Source organism: Panthera pardus, unplaced genomic scaffold (assembly GCF_024362965.1).
Source record: "Panthera pardus isolate Hobbes unplaced genomic scaffold, ASM2436296v1 HiC_scaffold_18, whole genome shotgun sequence".
Classification (NCBI taxonomy): domain Eukaryota; kingdom Metazoa; phylum Chordata; class Mammalia; order Carnivora; family Felidae; genus Panthera; species Panthera pardus.
This window is the reverse complement of record NW_026526743.1, coordinates 2,971,553-2,988,935: the sequence shown is the minus strand read 5'-3', so window position 1 is coordinate 2,988,935 and position 17,383 is coordinate 2,971,553. Positions and strand designations below refer to the sequence as shown.

Genomic DNA, 17,383 nt, shown 5'->3' with positions numbered 1-17,383 from the left:
ACCCATGAGACGAGAATGGCACCCAATCAACCCAGGTTCAAACTCCACCTCTCCCATTTATCTGCTGGGTGGCCTTGGGAAGGTCATTTCACCTCTCCAATTTCCAGTTTTCAAGTTCTCATCTGTTAAGTGGAGATAAAAATCCAACTATGGAAGCTATTGTGGGAATTATAGGAGCTCATGGGCCTAGGCATTTGGAGTTTAGTGTGGCTTGAAAATATGTCTCCAAGTGTGAAACAAAACCTCAGTGTGAGACCCCCTCACAAACATGCAAATGCACCTCTTCTATTATGCATTCAGGCTGTCTTTGGAGGGAGCAATGACAGGACCTCAGGAAGATCTCTGAATCTCAGCTTTCTCCTTCATGAAACAGGCAGAGTGAGCCTTACCTTAGAGGAATGGTGCCAAAAAATATTCATGGGACCATGAAGATAGTAGTTGACTACCAGGAATTTACTAGGCAGTTTGTCCAGGTTAGTTCTCTTTTCTTCCATCTCTTTTCCCCCAAAGTTGGGGTACAGGCAGCCTTCCATAGCATTACATTGGTCAGACGGTCTGGCTTCACCTACGCCTTTGAGTTTCTACAGAGAAAGGAATCTGCCCCCACAGCCTCCTTCCCCACTTTCCCTGGCCTTTCTTTCACAGAGCTCCATAACTGCACCTTCCAGTATGGCGGCCACCAGCCACTATGGCTTTTGAGCACTGGAAATGTGGTGAGTTCTCATTGCCCCATGTTGTAAGCATAAAATACTGGGATCTGAAGATGAAGTATGGAAAAGCAAAGAATTTTTTTTGTGTGTTGATCATATGTGAAATGATAGTATTTTGGCTATCATGGTTCAACGAAATACATTATTAAAATAAACTGCACCTGTTCTTACTCTTTTTTTTAATGTGGCTACTATGAAATTTACAATGATATTTACGGCTTACGTTTTATTTTCTCCAGGGGACAATGCTGTTCTAAACCTTCCTTCCTTGCTGTGGGAGCTCCCAGGTCCCGCCTCTCACACCCCTCCCAAGTTTCTAGGTTGAGGTGTACCTTTGAGAGAGTCCTTCTTGGCCCTAGCTGTCTCCACGAGCCCTCTTTAAGGTTCTGCTCACCAAATCTCTGGATTATTTGGGGACTGGCCCGACTGTTTTGGCCCCAACCTGTCGGTAGGAAGACACCGCAGCTTCCCCAAAGAGGGTTTTCTGCAAGTGATTACAATCAGGGTGGTTTGGATGAAATAGCCCCATGGTTAATGATGCCCCAAGATGAGCTCATGCATATCCATGAGGCCCATAAAATTCAATCATGTGTTTATTAATGGGATCTTTCAGGGACGGGGTCATGGGCAAGAATATTAATGAACAGAGAAGAAAGTGCCCCTGAATATGAGGCTACCAGGAAGTGGACAGGTTTTACCTGAATAATGAAAAACGAAGAGCCCTAGAATTTTCCAGTGAGAAAGGAAGCGTGGGAGAATCAAAAACACCAGCTCTCTGAAACACGTCATCTACTCTTTCCTCATTTTTAAGAAGTTTATTTGTTCACGTTTTATTTGTGTTAATGTTTATTTGTTTTTGAGTGAGTGGGGGAGGGGCGGACAGAGAGGGAGACACAGAATCTGAAGTGGGCTCCAGGTTCTGAGCTGTCAGCACAGAGCCCCATGCAGGGCTTGAACTCACAAACAGTGAGATCATGATCTGAGCCAAAGTCAGTCACTCAACCCACTGAGCCACCCAGGTGTCTCTAAAAGTTTATTTATTTATTTTGAGAGAGAGAGAGCACACAGGGGAGGGGCAGAGACAGAGGGAGAGAGAGACTCTCAAGCACTGTCAGCGTGGAGCCTGACATGGGGCTCAAACTCACAAATGGTGAGATCATGACCTGAGCCAAAATCAAGAGTTAGATGCTTAACCGACTGAGCCACCCAGGTGCCCCTAATTTTTCACTTTTAAATTCTATCCTACCATTCTGAAAAATCTGTAAGAAGTCCACAGCCCTGTCCTGGTATCTTTCAGGATTGACACCATAGAGATTTACCAAATATTGCAATTGATCACAGGTAGGACTCCTTGGTTTACAGATGAGGAAATGGAGGCACAGAGGTGCCTAGGGACTTGCCAAAAGCCATATAGCAAGCAGGCAGGGACAGTGGGACTTGGAGCAGCTGAGGTTGGGGTCTCATTTTATTGTCATTTTGGTGACAGTTTCTCATTGCATAGGTTTGGGAGTTTTCTAGATAAGAGGCTTTGAGGTCTTCCTTTCCTGACTTGACAGCCTCCTTCCTATCATCTACTTCCTGTCTCTACCTGCTTCCTGTCATCTACTTCCTGTCTCTGCCTGCTTCCTGTCATCTACTTCCTGTCTCTGCCTCCTTCCTATCATCTACTTCCTGTCTCTGTCTCCATCTGTCCTTCTTTCTCTGTGTCTTGGAGATCCACTCTCCCCCAACCTCTTGTACCATCTTTCTTCCCCTTCTCCCTTTTTCCTCCCACCCTGTCTGCTTTTTCCTCTTCTTTATCTCCTTGGGTCTCTGGGTTTGTTCTCTCTCTGTGTGTCATTCTGACCTGAATGTCTCACTATGTATGCATATATATGTATACACTTATGGGCATGTATGTGTTAGTGTCTATGTGTGTCCATAAATATGTGCATGTAGCTCTGCCCCTCCTCTTTCTTTTTTTTTAGTCCATCAGCCTGCCTCTCTTTCTTCCTCAACCGCTCCTTATTTTTTAAATTTTTATGTTTTTATTTTTTTTCTAATTTTTTTCAATGTTTATTTTTGAGAAAGACAAAGCATGAATGGGGGCGGGGTAGAGAAAGAAGGAGACACAGAATCTGAAGCAGGCTCCAGGCCCTGAGCTGTCAACACAGAGCCCAATGCAGGGCTCAAACTCACCCAGACCACGAGATCATGACCTGAGCCAAAGTCAGAAGCTCAGCCGACTGAGCCACCCAGCCGCCCCTTTAATTTTTATTTTTTTAGAAAGAGAGCACGTGCATGAGTGGTGGGGAAAGGGGCAGAGAGAAAGAATCTGAAGCAGGCTCCATGCAGCCCAATGTGGCACTCGATCCCGCAACCCTGGGATCATGACCAGAGCCAAAATCAGACTCTCAACAAGTTGAGCCACCCAGACACCCCTCAACCTATTTATTTTAAAATAGGAATGTGTATTGGAATCACCAGAGAGCTTTTAAGAATACAGACTCCCGGGTTCCAGCCTAGACCTATTAGCATTTGTATTTTTTTAACAGCTTTATTGAGGTAGAATTGGGCACAGTTTACTGTGCGATTACAAGTTTGGAGATTTGCATATACCTGTGAAACCATCGCGACAATCTAGGTAATGACATCACCTCCAAAAGCTCCCTCCTGTCTCTTTCTGTTTGTTTTTGAATTTTGTTTTTGCTTTGTGTGTAAGAACACTCAACATGAGATCTACCCTCTTTTTTAATGTTTTTTTTTTCAATTTATTTTTGGGAGAGAGAAAGCATGAGAGGGGTAGAGAAGAGAGAGAGACCTGAGAGAGAAAGAATCTGGAAAGCCATTAGTTTTGTATAAAAAATTATTTATTAAGAACTTTCAGGGGCGCCTGGGGCACTGGCTCACTCAGTTAAGCGTCTGACTTTGACTCAGGGCATGAGCTCACTGTCTGTGAGTTCGAGCCCCGTGTCAGGCTCTGTGCTGACAGCTTGGAGCCTGGAGGCTGCTTCGGCTTCTGTGTCTCCCTCTCTCTCTCTGCCCACCCCCCTCAAAATCAATAAACATAATAATAAAAAATTTTTTTTTAAAGTACCGACTCTCTTAGCAAAACAACAGCCAAAAGACCAACCACTCTTAGCCAAAGACCAACCACTATGTTGTGGAACATATTCTAGAACTGCCTTATCATATTTTGCTGAAAGATGTTCCAAAAAGGAGACGAAGTGGTTATTGCACGTTTGCAGGCTACGTACACAACAAAGACACTGGACACAGTATCTCCTGGCTCCCTGGATCACAAAGGGAAAACCACCCACGGCTGCCACCACCTTGCAGAGACGGTCATCCGGGTACAACAGAGGCGAGGATGTGACAAATTGTTGTGCTCCGAGATTGAAAGTATTCCTTGGAGGGAAATGTACAGTTTCAAGTCCCAAGAAGAAGAGAGAGTGGTTTTCATGAAATAAGTGTGTGGATGCCGATAGGAATCCCCAGATGCCAACTGCATTGTTCCACGGGAACATCTGTCGATCCAAGATTTGGGGATAAACTTTCTCAAGTGACTTGTAGGAAGCAGTGTACACAGACACCAGTGTTAGAAATAAGCAAACGCAGCAACTGTTCCCAATTAGAATTGGAATTCAGAGCTCTTGAGTAGGTTTTTATTTCATTTATTTTTTTTATGTTTATGTATTTTTGAGAGCGAGAGTGAGAGAGCACAAGCGGGGGGAGGGGCAGAGAGAGAGGGAGACACAGAATCCGAAGCAGGCTGAAGGCTCGGAGCTGTCAGCACAAAGCCCGACGCGGGGCTCGAACCCATGGACAGCAAGGTCATGACCTGAGCGGAAGTCGGACGCTTAACCGACCGAACCACCCGGGGCAGCCTGGTTGGCTCAGAGGGTGGAGCGAGTGACTCTTGACCTCAGGGTTGTGAGTTGGAGCCCCACACTGGGTGCAGAGATTACTTTTTTTTAAAGTCTTTAAAATTTTTGAAAAATGAACATAAAATCTATTGGGCAAGAGCAGAAGCCACCAGTTAAGAGCCTCTGATTTGCTGGCTCTTGACATTTTGGTGGCTGTCATTTGAGGTCAAGCCTTTCTTTTGTCATTTGTTCCAAAGGAAATCCTCATCTTTACTGATGAGTAGAAAGGAGGCAATATGATGGATGTACTTTCAACTTAAAATATTAATGAAGGGGTGCCTGGTTGGCTCAGTTGGTTAGTCTGACTCTTGGTTTCGGCTCAGGTCATGATCTCATGGTTTATGAGTTCAAGCCCCACACTGGGCTCTGTGCTGACAGCTGGGAGCCTGCTTGGGATTCTCTCTCTCGGTCCCTCCCCTGTTCATTCTCTATCTCTCTCTCTCTCAAAAATAAATATATAGGGGCGCCTAGGTGGCTCAGTCGGTTAAGCGGCCAACTTCGGCTCAGGTCATGATCTCGCGGTCCGTGAGTTCGAGCCCCGAGTCAGGCTCTGTGCTGATGGCTCAGAGCCTGGAGCCTGTTTCAGATTCTGTGTCTCCCTCTCTCTGCCCCTCCCCTGGTTCATGCTGTGTCTCTCTCTGTCTCAAAAATAAACAAACATTAAAAAAAAATTTTAAATACAATTATAAAAAAATAATAAAAAAATAAAAATAAATATATAAACATTTTCTAAAAAGGATATTAATAGAGACTGTCGGAGCCTGTGTTTCAGAATTCAGTCTTACTTTTCAGAGCTGTGAACTGTAGGGGACCCGTACACGTGGCGTTGCTTATTCCTCGGAATTGCAAAGCCACCTGTGGCCCATTGGGTGGATCTCCATGGCCCTCCAGAGAGCAGAATCCCACACCAAAGGTTCATGGGGCGTGCGCAGGGATGCTTGTATCCGGGAGCAAATCTACGTCTCCAAACAGCCTCCCTGGGCCTCTCCGGTGGAGTCCTTGGGCCTGGCTTTCAAAGATCCATGTAAGACCCATGTAAGATCCAAGACTTGGATAAGTCTATACTGCTTCTGGGTCCTGGATGATTGTGGCTGTGGAAACAACTTGAAATTCCTTGTCGTGACTCTCCTAATCCTTGTGTATTTCTTTTTCTGCATTTCCTTCTATGCGAGGCAGAGAGGTGGGGGGGAAGGTGAAGAAGAGTGAGAGGGAAAGAGGAGGGGGGCTGAGAAGGGAAGGGGACCTTACAACAGGGAAGAGGAGGGGCGCCTGGGTGGTTCAGTCAGTTGAGCATCCGACTTCGTTCGGCTCGGGTCATGATCTCGCTGCCCATGGGTTCGAGCCCTGCATCAGGCTCTGTGCTGATGGCTCAGAGCCTGGAGCCTGCTTCGGATTCTGTGTCTTCCTCTCTCTCTGCCCCTCCCCCACTCATGCTCTGTCTCTCTCTCTGTCAAAAAAAAATAAACATTTAAAAAAATTTAAGGAAGAGGAGGAGAGAAGGAGGAGTCTGGGGATGCTGGAGAAAAAGAAGGGGAGGAGAAGGAGGAGGGACGAGCAGTGGTTGGGGCTCTAAAATCCTGAGGATGAGCTGGTCAACCAGCAGTCCCTGAGAGGAGGAACATGGTCCTGCACGTGGTGTTTTTGCTGCTCTGGGTCTGCTGGCTTCACAGTGTGTTTGGTCAAGACTATGAAGGTGAGTAGCAATGTTCCAGCATCGGGGTGGCCATTTAAAAACCAAGTCTTGGGGCGCCTGGGGGGCTCAGTCGGTTGGGCGCCCGACCGGCTCAGGTCATGATCTCACAGTTTGTGGGTTCGAGCCCCACATCGGGCTCTGTGCTGACAGCTCAGAGCCTGGAGCCTACTTCCGATTCTGTCTCTCCCTCTCTCTCTGCCCCTCCCCTGCTCGTGCTCTGTCTCTCTCTCTCTCTCTCTCTCTCTCAAAAATAAATAAGCATTAAAATATTTTAAGTGCCTTATTAGCGTCTTTGAAAATGGAACTGAGTTTTGGCAAGTCTGTTTTAACCCTTTACCAAAATCCTGTGGCCTTCGACAGTTGTAAATAACACAATAAGAAACTTCATTATGGATGCATTTCTTACACGTTTCATGGGGGTTACACGTAGTTGTGAAACAATTTTTTTTTTTTGTTTTTGCAAAATGGCAAAAAAAAAAAAATGATGGTGTTGCATGTCCTATTTGTAAGTATTCTTCAGGACATCTTTGCCCTGAAACATAAATCAAATGCAGCATGGATAAATATTTTTTTAGAACAAAGATGTCCTCAGTGTGACCATGACCACTGCTTTCTTTTCTTTCTTTTTTTTAATGTTTTTATTTATTTTTGAGAGAATGAGACACAGAGCGAGCAGGGGAGGTGCAGAGAGAGAAATAGAGAGAGGGAGACACAGAATCCAAAGCAAGGCTCCAGGCTCCGAGCTGTCAACACAGAGCCCGACGTGGAGTTCCAACGCACGAACCGCGAGATCATGACCTGAGCCCAAGTCAGATACTCAACAGACTGAGCCACCTCGGGGGGCCCCCACCACCTCTTTCTTATCTGTTAGAATGTTTGTTTTATGCTGCTAGGAGAATAACACTTTTGTCTCAGACGTGGATTCTTTCATGAGATATCACTTTTGTGGGTACATGAGAAAAAGAAAACATAAGCACAAGAAGCTGGCTAAGACGGTCCTAAAATTTCTCCCCTTTTGGTGCCGGGCCTCCTGAATTACCAACATCACATTTTCCCACTGTCTGGATGCCGTCCAGAGTCTGGGTGATTGTAACACTTCTCAGAAGAATGCGCGTAAGAATGAAGACCCACCGGTTCTGGGCACCTTAGCTGGTCTTTCCATTTAACGTGGTGCTAAGTCTACTTCTGAGACTTTGGAAATGTTTACTCATACTGTCCATCTCCCTTCGCAAGTATCTGTTTTCCGGAGACTAGGAGGGCCCTGTGGTTGTCTCTAGGGGTTTCTTTTGAGCCCCTGACACGCAGGCTACAAGTGTTGACGCTGTCCTTTGGCTACTGTCATAGGCACAATGACCTACATTGGCTACTGTGGGCACAGTGACCACGTCCCCACGGCAACCCGGCCTGCGGACAAGATGCCATCGGAAATAAGGGGCACTCTGATTCCAGAGACGAACCAGGAAAAGCGTTGCGTTTTAGCATCTTAGAGGGAATGAGATGGGTGGTTCGGATCCCGCCAGGCACACGGGATGGTGCAGACATTAAGTGGCGGGAGTGCCTCCATTCATGCTCCTGGCTAGTGGGAAGACAGGAGACAGATGAGCCCTACGAGCATACCCCTCCCCCCACTCCTCGCATGCCCCTCATGAGGACGGAGATGTGATTGACCTGGCGAGGCTTCACAGAGGGCTTGGTTGAGTGACCTTATTCCAGGACTAGAAATTTGCCATGCACGAAGTGTAATTTCCCCGCGGTTACCAGCTGTTGGGGTGCACTCAGGGATTAGGTGACACTGGGGTCCCTTTGGGGAGGACGGCACAGAGCCTGATGCAGGGCTCGAACCCACGGAACCGTGAGACCATGGCCTGAGCCGAAACCAAGAGTGGGAGGCTCAACCGACTGAGCCACCCAGGCGCCCCTTAGCAAAGGTTTGCACTAAAATACGAATCTTGCATTGCAAGAGCCTTTATTATTTTATCGGGGTGAGGCGGAATGATAGTCGGGTGCTCCTGGAGGCCCCCTACTGGGCCCTACTGGCCCCCCTACTGGCTGAGGGCTGAGCACCCTCCCACCCTCTTGTATTCCACCTCCCTCCTGCAAGGGGCTCCAAAGTCCCCCTCGCCGCCACCCCCCTCCCCCCCACCCCGCCACCACCACTTGCCCTCTCTGGCTCCAGCCTGAGTTTCATCTGTGACCTCAGACAAGGTTCTGAGCCTCGGCTGCTCTGGAACAGGAGGAGAATGATTCTTATTGCCCCCAACACTCCAGGGATGCCACCCGGAATGGGCAAGGTTGAGAAGGGGGTTGCCTGGGGTGCCTGGGTGGCTCAGTCTGTTAACCTTCCAGCCTCAGCTCAGGTCATGATCTCATGGCTGGTGGGTTCGAGTCCCGAGTCCCGCGCATCGGGCTCTGTACTGATGGCTCAGAGCCCAGAGCCCGCTTTGGATTCTATGTCTCCCTCTCTCTCTCTGCCCCTCCCCCACTTGTGCTCTGCCTCTCTCTGTCTCTCAAAAAATAAACGTTAAAAAAAAAATGAGATCGCGAGATCACATGGCCATTCTATTTTTAATTTTTTGAGCAACCTCCCTACTGTTTTCCATTTTCCATAGCAGCTGCACTATTTTACATTCCCAGCACGAGTTCTCCATAATTCTTTGCTGTTATGATTAGGTCAGGTTTTCTTTTAAAAATCTTTAACCCGTGGTATTATGGAAACGTTCCCACAGACTCAAAAGAATTGTCAATGTCCTCTCCCCCGTGGAGGGCAGACAGAATTTCTAGTGTTAAGCCGAATGGTGTGCTGGGTGCTTGATGTGCATAATACATATGGTCCTCATAACAAGCCCACGAGGTAGGTACAATTAGCGCCCTCATTTTATAGAAGAGAATCTGAGGCACAGAGGGGTTGAGTCGTGTCCCCAGAGCCACACAGCTAGCTGGGGACAACTGAGCTAGAGATTCTGAGAAAGCATATTTCTTTAGCCACATCTCTTCACTGTCAATTTATATTCTGAATGTGTCCTCCAACTGGAATCCTTCCTGGTGATAGGTGTGAAAAAGTAAGTCATCTCGCATCGCCTTCTTTATGCCATGTTTCCTGCTCCCAGAAAAAAAAAAAAAGTTTCATGTTTTATACAGGTTTTGCCAGTTCAACGGTTACAGGCAAAAACACATCCATTGAGATCCTCTGTTCCGATGTCAGAAAAGAGCGGTTGAAGATCTGCGAACAACAGACAATCCGTTTATGATGAAATGCCCTAGCACTTTCTGTGAGATTTCTTGTAATTTCAATACTTGCCCGATACCAGAGTCTCCTAAACTGGAATTCTGGAGCAGTTTCTAGTGGATATAAGTTCTCTATTGTTTGTGAAAATTAATTGCAAACTTGAACCTCATCAGGGAGAAAATAATAACGATTATCGTAAGGAAAGAAATCCTTTCTGCAATGAAAGAGTTGCCGTATGGTACATGCTTGCTATGTGCCATGTACTGTGCAGAGCCCGGATGTATGTTTTTATTCAACCCTCATAACAAACCTGTGACTTTGACCTGCAAAGACCTTTCCTTAACAGATGCTAAAACTAATTTGATCTTATTCTAAAAGCCAAGGACAGATCAGTAAATGTTTGCTTCCAGTGGTACCTTTCAGATAGTACTAAAAAGAAATAGAATAAAACAAAACAGAAAAGAACAGTGAAGGTGTAAAACATGTTTTCCCTCCTATATTGTGGTTTATTTTTGTAGGAAGGTATGGAAAAAGTAAGTCATTTATTTTTGCCTACTTATTTTTTTAATTTTTATTTTATTTATTTTTGACAAAGAGAGAGAGAGAGAGAGAGGGAGAATCCCAAACAAGCTGCATGCTATCAGTACAGAGCCCAACTCGGGGCTCAAATCCACAAACGGTGAGATCATGACCTGAGCCAAAATCAAGAGTTGGATGCTCAACTGACTGAGCCACCCAGGCACCCCTGATTCTTTGTTTGTTTTAGAGACTGTTTTTGTTGTTCCTGTTCATTAACACTATTTGGAAAATACAGTTAAAGCAAAAGGAAAAATTTTAAATCACCCACAATAAGGGGCGCCTGAGTGGCTCAGTTGATTGAACGTCTGAACTCAGCTCAGGTCATGATCTCACAGTCCATGAGTTCAGCACCCCCATCGGGCTCTGTGCTGACAGCTCAGAGCCTGGAGCCTGCTTCCGATTCTGTGTCTCCCTCTCTCTGCCCCTCCCCGACTCATGCTCTGTCTCTCTGTCTCTCTATCTGAAAAATAAACATTTTTTAAAAATGTTTTTTAAATCACCCACAATGACACTACTGAAAATAAGCATCACTGAAATTTCGATGCCTCTCCTTCAAAATATTATCCTTACTGGGATATAATTCAGTAAAATATTTGTGTTTTATTTTAAAGGTTAATCTAGTGAAATAAATATTTGTTTACAATTGTGTCTTTCAGATGACAATCTACCAGCTATAGGTGAGTTGATCAAAATTCTTTTATTAGAATTTCTTTTGAAATTTGGCAATAAAATTTAAAGTCGTTGAATATTATGCTTCTTCTCCTGGTGATAAACTATATTTTTCATGAAAAACTACTATTTTATGTTTTTATATATAAGATAAAGTATGGGGCGCCTGAATGGCTCAGTCAGTTAAGGGTCCAACTCTTGATCTCAGCTCAGGCCTTGATCTCAAGGTTGTGAGTCTGAGCCCTGTGCTGGGATTTGTGCTGGGCATGAAGCCTACCAAAAAAAAAAAAAAAAAAAAAAAAAGATATAGTACAATGTATGTTAAAAATAGTTGAGGAGGAGTCCCTTAGTGGCTCAGTCAATTAAGCATCTAACTCTTGATTTCCACTCAGGTCATGATCCCACAGTTCATGGGATGGAGCCCCACCCTGCATCAGGCTCTGTGCTGGTGGCTCAGACCCTGTTACTGGCCCAGAGCCAACCTGGGATTCTGTCTCTCCTCTCTCCCTGTGCCCCTCTCTCTCAAAAAACACATAAATAAACTTAAAAAAAATTGTTAAGGAAATGGGCTGAGATGGAGCCTGCTTAAGATTCTCTCTCCCTCTGCCCTTCTCTCTCGCTCGCATGCTTTCTCTCTCTCTCTAAAATAAATAAAATGAAAAAAACCTGTTGTAATAGTTAAGGAAAAAGAAGAGGAAAGCAATTATAATATTATTGTTAATTTTACTGTTTATATTTTTGAGTTTTCATCCCATACAATTTCATAATGTGATTTCCTTTTTTGGAAAAATAGAGTCTTAAAGGATGTAATGAAATAGAGAATGCCTTTTGTCACCTAAAGATGAAGTACAAATGTTTTCTTATCTATTTCTATGCTCATCTTTGTTAATGCTTGCATGGTATTATAAAGTTTTATTTTATTTTATTTTATTTTATTTTATTTTGTTTTATTTTATTTTATTTTATTTTATTTTATTTTATTTTATTATTTTTTAAGTAGGCTTCATGCTCAGCATGGAGCCCAATACAGGGCTTGAACTCAAGACCCTGAGATCAAGACCTGAGCTGAGAACAAGTGTCAGACACTTAACTGACTGAACCACCCAGGTGCCCCTAAAGTTGTATTTTATTTTTAAATTCCCTTAGTGATTGGTACTTTTGGATTAATTTCTATTTGTGGAGCTATTATCAACCATGATGAAATAAAGATTCTTTTGGGCTTTTTTTAAGTCTTATTTATTCATTTTGAGAGAGAGAGAGAATGAGCAGGGGAAGGGCAGAGAGAGAGAGAGAGAGAGAGAGAGAGAGAGAATCCCAAGCAGGCTTCATGCTGTCAGCACAGAGCCCAGTGTGGGGCTCAATCCCATGAAACATGAGATCATGACCAGAGCAGAAACCAAGAGTCAGACGCTTAACTGAGTGAGCCACCCAGGTGCCCCTGAAATGGACATTCTTAACCTCAATGTCATTCCCCCTGTCCAAAGCTCAGATGTGCCTATTGTGACCAGTACTAGTGAACATTGTGGGGATGATGGAATCTAACACATGTGACATTGCAAAAAGGAAATAATATATAAACCAGAGAAAATAACAAGTACAATTATTTTATATGAATGTGTACTTCATAGGAATGCCTAGGAAAACTAGGAAAGATTACTAGCTTCAAGAAGAGAGTGGCTGGATATAAGATAGATATACAGTAGTAAGTTGTTTTTCTCTATACTGGTGAGAATAAACTAGACACTGGTGGGAAAAGAAGTCATTCTATTTTATATCAATGACCAAAAGCACTTTGGAGTTATATCAGCAAGAAATCTCCAGGACTTAAAGTAAATGATGAAATCACATTGAAGAACACAAAGCGAGTTGTAAATAATAGAAGAATCATGCCATGTTTTTGACTGGAAAGCATAAGAATTGGGAAATAAATGTCAGCTTCAAATTTTCTTTTTCAGACACTATAACTCACTTTCCGGAAGTCAAAGGTAAGTTGATCAGAAGATTTTTGCAATGAAAGTTCACTTCCTTATAATTTTATAAAAACAGGGAAAGCAGTGGGGTTTTTCCTGATAACATTTCTTTTTTCTCTTTTCATAAAATTTGATATAAGCAATTTGTAAACAGAAACAAAAACAAGAAATAGAGTCACCCCGAACTTTACTGGCATTTTACTGGCACTCTTTAATTTCTGCCAATATAACAGAAAATACCCGATTTTAAGATTCACAGAGGATGGGGCGCCTGGGTGGCTTGGTCGGTTAAGCGACCGACTTTGGCTCAGGTCATGATCTCACGGTCCGTGAGTTCGAGCCCCGTGTCGGGCTCTGTGCTGACAGCTCAGAGCCTGGAGCCTGTTTCGGATTCTGTGTCTCCCTCTCTCTGACCCTCCCCTGTTCATGCTCTGTCTCTCTCTGTCTCAAAAATAAATAAACGTTAAAAAAAATTAAAAAAAAAAAGATTCACAGAGGAAAAATGCCCAATAGTAATGAGGAATATTATACACAAAAAAGTGCTAGAGAAACATCTTGTATTATCAGATATTTAAACAAACCACAATTATTGCCATATAAATAGCATGGTGTCAGCCTAGAATGCATCAAATAACAAGTAATCTTTTCTGATGCTCCCTGGCTTCATATTTTTTTCATGTTACCCTGGACCATCTATTTTATTTTTTTAATCTGTTATTTATTTATTTATTTATTTATTTATTTATTTAAGTGTGGGCGGGAGCACATGGGAGAAGGGCAGAGGGACAGAGAGAGAGAGAGAGAGAGAGAGAGAGAGAGAGAATCTCAAGCAGGCTCCACGCTTAGTACAGAGCCTGACACGGGGCTCAATCCCATGACCCTGGGATCATGACCTAAGCCAAAATCAAGAGTCAGACACTCAACTGACTGAGCCATCGAGGCACACCAACTGCACCATCTGTTTTAAAGGAAGACAGGAATCATCTGTTTTAAAGTCAAGTGTTTTAAAATTGTATAAATGCCTCCTGCTAATGAAAATCCGGGTAGAAGAGCACATTGGTAGGAAAGATGAGTCGCTATTGCCTTTTGAGAAAACAACTCCCAGCAGTGTTAACAATTCATGTGTGCTTTAACCTAATAATCTTGCTTTGGGGAGTCCATTCTGTAGAAACAGATGCTTCAATATGTAAGGATTTACATATATGAATGCTTGCCTCAGCTTCATACGCAGAGGATAAACAATCTGAATAAGGGAAATATTGAATAAATTTGGCAAAATCCGTATCACAGACTCTGAATTGGCATTAGAAAGGAGCTAGAGCTACAAAGCTTTTTTTTTTTTTTTTCAACTTTTTTTTTTTTTTTAATTTATTTTTGGGACAGAGAGAGACAGAGCATGAACGGGGGAGGGGCGGAGAGAGAGGGAGACACAGAATCGGAAACAGGATCCAGGCTCCGAGCCGTCAGCCCAGAGCCTGACGCGGGGCTCGAACTCACGGACCGCGAGATCATGACCTGGCTGAAGTCGGACGCTTAACCGACTGCGCCACCCAGGCGCCCCAGCAAAGCTTTAAGAGGATACGTTGGATAACATTTTTGGCTTGAATCAATGGATGGATAGAGAATGACTGTCATTCATAAGGGCAAATATAAGCAAGCAAGAAAGATAGCGAGTTCAATTCTAGATAAAGTTCTGGAAGCTGTCTTAAATGGAGGCCAGGAGTTCTAAAAATAAGGGGGGGAGAGGATATGTTGAAAAGGATTTCTGTGATATGCTGAGTTAGAAACTCAGGTTATGGGGACATCTGTGGCTCAGTCAGTTGAGCATCCGACTCTTGATTTCAGGTCAGGTCATGATCTCACGGTTTGTGAGTTCGAGTCCCGTATTGGGCTCTGTCTGCACTGAGGGTGCAGAGACTGCTTCAGATTCTCTGTCTCCCTCTCTCTCTGCCCCTCCTCTACTCGTGCGTGCGCTCTCTCTCTCTCAAAATAAATTATGGATATAAAGTGTGACTCATTTGGGGAGGGAGCAAAAAATCTGAGCATGTGTACCCCTACATATGTATTATGTATAGTTATATATATGTTGGATGGATGGATGGACGGATGGAGATATATATATATATATATGCAGAAAAATCCATATGTACATGCAGAAAAGTGTGGATAGAGATAAACCAGGCTATATACAGTGTGTGTGTGTGTGTGTGTGTGTGTGTGTGCGCGCACGCATGTATGTGAGAAGGTAAAGAAAAAAGACAGAGGGGAAGTTGTTTAACAGACAAGCCTCAAATTTATGTTTCTAACCTTAGTATAGACTTCTGGAACTAGGGTCAAATGCTAAGCAAACCACCAACAGTGTCTATACCGTGGAGAAAAGTGGGACACGGGGTAGGGGTTTCAACAGCTCTGCTACTACGTGACCCACCAGAACCTCAGGCAGGGGCTCTGATTCTGGTGCAAGCAAGGGAGGATGAAAGTAATTTTGTAACATCTCAACTAACACTCCCAGAGAGGGAAGAAGGATCTTTGTTTTCTTTAGATGGCAAGTGCGTCTTTCCATTCCAGTACAGAGGTGGGATATTCTATGACTGCATCAAGTTCAAGGCAAAACACAAGTGGTGCTCCCTAACTAAGACGTACCAAGGACAGTGGAAGTATTGCTCTGAAGAAGGTGAGTACCTTGCCTCTGCACACCTCAGGGCAGTGATCTTCTGTCGCCAGGGCTGAAGTCCGGGGCGACCCGCCAGAGGGTCCTGAGAAGGGAATCCACAGTCAGTTCCATTGCGAAAATAAGGTTTGTGCAGATCTCTGGCAGTGTGGAAGTCACAAGGCCCCCAAGACGTATGATGAGGGCTTCACCCACGTTACCTTGAAATGAAAACGTTTAGCAAAACCCCAATCCCCCACCAACATTTCAGAGTAGATGGTGCTGAGTGGAATGGTGTGTGTGGGCGCACGCGTGTGTGTGATGGCAAAGAGGAGGTACAAAACAAAAAGATTTCTTATCCTGATTGCTTCTCTCCTCTGTAGACTTTGCAAAATGCGTGTTTCCCTTCTGGTACAGACGCCTTATCTACCGCGAATGCACTGAAGACGGGGACGCGTTTGGGAGAAAATGGTGCTCGCTGACCCAGAATTATAACAAGGACAAGGTCTGGAAATATTGTGACTGATGGCGACATTTCCTGGGAGGGGCATGAGGAGGGCCTAATCGTTCCCAGGGGAAATAAATGTCCAGTTTCTTTTGTGAAAGGAGGAGGTAGGACTCTCCTTAAAAACGTTTTTTGTTTTTGTTCTTGTTTTTTTCTGAGCTATGATCTGGCTGTAAATAGCTCGGGGTTTTGGTCGTGGATTATGGATGATGAGGTTTTTATATGGAAACTTCTATTGTAGCCTCAGCACTTTTACTTATTAACTGGGTTAAATTTGGCCTTTTTTAGAGAAAGAGAGAGAGAGAGAGAGAGAGAGAGAGAGAGAGACAGAGAGAGAGAATCCCAAACAGGCTCTATGTTCAGCATGACCCTGACCTGGGGCTCAATCTCACCACCCTGGGATCATGACCTGAGCCGAAATCAAGAGTCAAGGGCTCAACCGACTGAACCTCCCAAGTGCCCCTGCTTTGTCATTCTAAATCATTGTCCCTTAGAGGGAAATAGAGGTCTTTACATTAAAAACAACACTCCCTGGGGCGCCTGGGTGGCTCAGTCGGTTGAGCATCTGACTTCCGCTCAGGTCCTCATCTCTCAGTCCATGAGTTCAAGCCCCGCGTTGGGCTCTGTGCTGACAGCTCAGAGCCTGGAGCCTGCTTCCGATTCTGTGTCTCCCTCTCTCTCTGCCCCTCCCCTGCTCGTGCTCTGTCTCTCTCTCTCTCTCTGTCAAAAGTAAAAATAAACATTTAAAAAAATTAATAAAAACAACACTCCTTGATGAATTTTCAGATCCTTGCCTGTTCAGATACTTCTTTATAATAGGTCTTTTTGCTTCTTGCAAGTTTTTTAGGGGACATTTTTGAGATGAGCTCATTTTTTGTTTTCCTTTATCTATTCCTAGTTAAGCATTCAGGATCCTAAGAAAATGTTGAAATCCTGCCACAAAGGCAATTTGCCTCCAAGGGTCAAACGAATCACCCAGATATTCCTTATTTAGTGTGCCAAGAAAGGCAGCCGGTTGCCTTCCCAACAATTTCCTGGTCGGGCTAACGCAAATCTACATCAAACCAAATCCGTTATGCCCAGGTGCATTTAGGCTTTCATAAGCCTGAAACAGACTATTATAGCAAAAGCCTAAACAACTCTTGGGATATGTGAACTATTTTATTTTTTTTATGTTTTTTTATTTTTAAAGTTTATTTATGTTTGAGAGAGAGAGACACACACACACACACAGAGCATGAGTGCGGGAGGGGCAGAGAGAGAGGGAGACAGATTCCGAAGCAGGCTCCAGGCTCTGAGCTGTCGGCACAGAGCCTGACGCGGGGCTCGAACCCATGAACCATGAGATCCTGACCTGAGCCAAAGTCAGACACCTACCCAACTGAGCCCCCCAGGCGCCCCTCTGAGGAGAGTTTTTAAAGCTGTGGGTCACAGTCATCAATTCAATGGGGCATGACCAGCACTGTTAAAAATTTT

At 44.3% G+C, this 17,383-nt stretch overlaps 1 protein-coding gene across 1 annotated transcript; it reads left to right on the top strand.

The window, feature by feature from the left end:
- Positions 1 to 6,235: 6,235 nt before the first annotated feature.
- On the top strand, positions 6,236 to 15,966 carry BSPH1 (binder of sperm protein homolog 1). The gene is made up of 4 exons (XM_053906455.1): positions 6,236 to 6,308; positions 12,738 to 12,767; positions 15,295 to 15,426; positions 15,786 to 15,966. Exons 1-4 carry the CDS (start codon positions 6,236 to 6,238, stop codon positions 15,926 to 15,928), a joined length of 378 nt encoding a protein of 125 aa, XP_053762430.1. The 3' UTR covers positions 15,929 to 15,966.
- Positions 15,967 to 17,383: the final 1,417 nt, after the last annotated feature.

Excerpts from the sequence above, each read along its gene's own strand:
- BSPH1 (XM_053906455.1), top strand. The coding sequence starts at position 6,236 with ATGGTCCTGCACGTGGTGTTTTTGCTGCTCTGGGTCTGCTGGCTTCAC. Across the intron at positions 6,309-12,737 it reads GTTTGGTCAAGACTATGAAG|ACACTATAACTCACTTTCCG; the intron begins GTGAGTAGCAAT and ends TTTCTTTTTCAG. Across the intron at positions 12,768-15,294 it reads TCACTTTCCGGAAGTCAAAG|ATGGCAAGTGCGTCTTTCCA; the intron begins GTAAGTTGATCA and ends TGTTTTCTTTAG.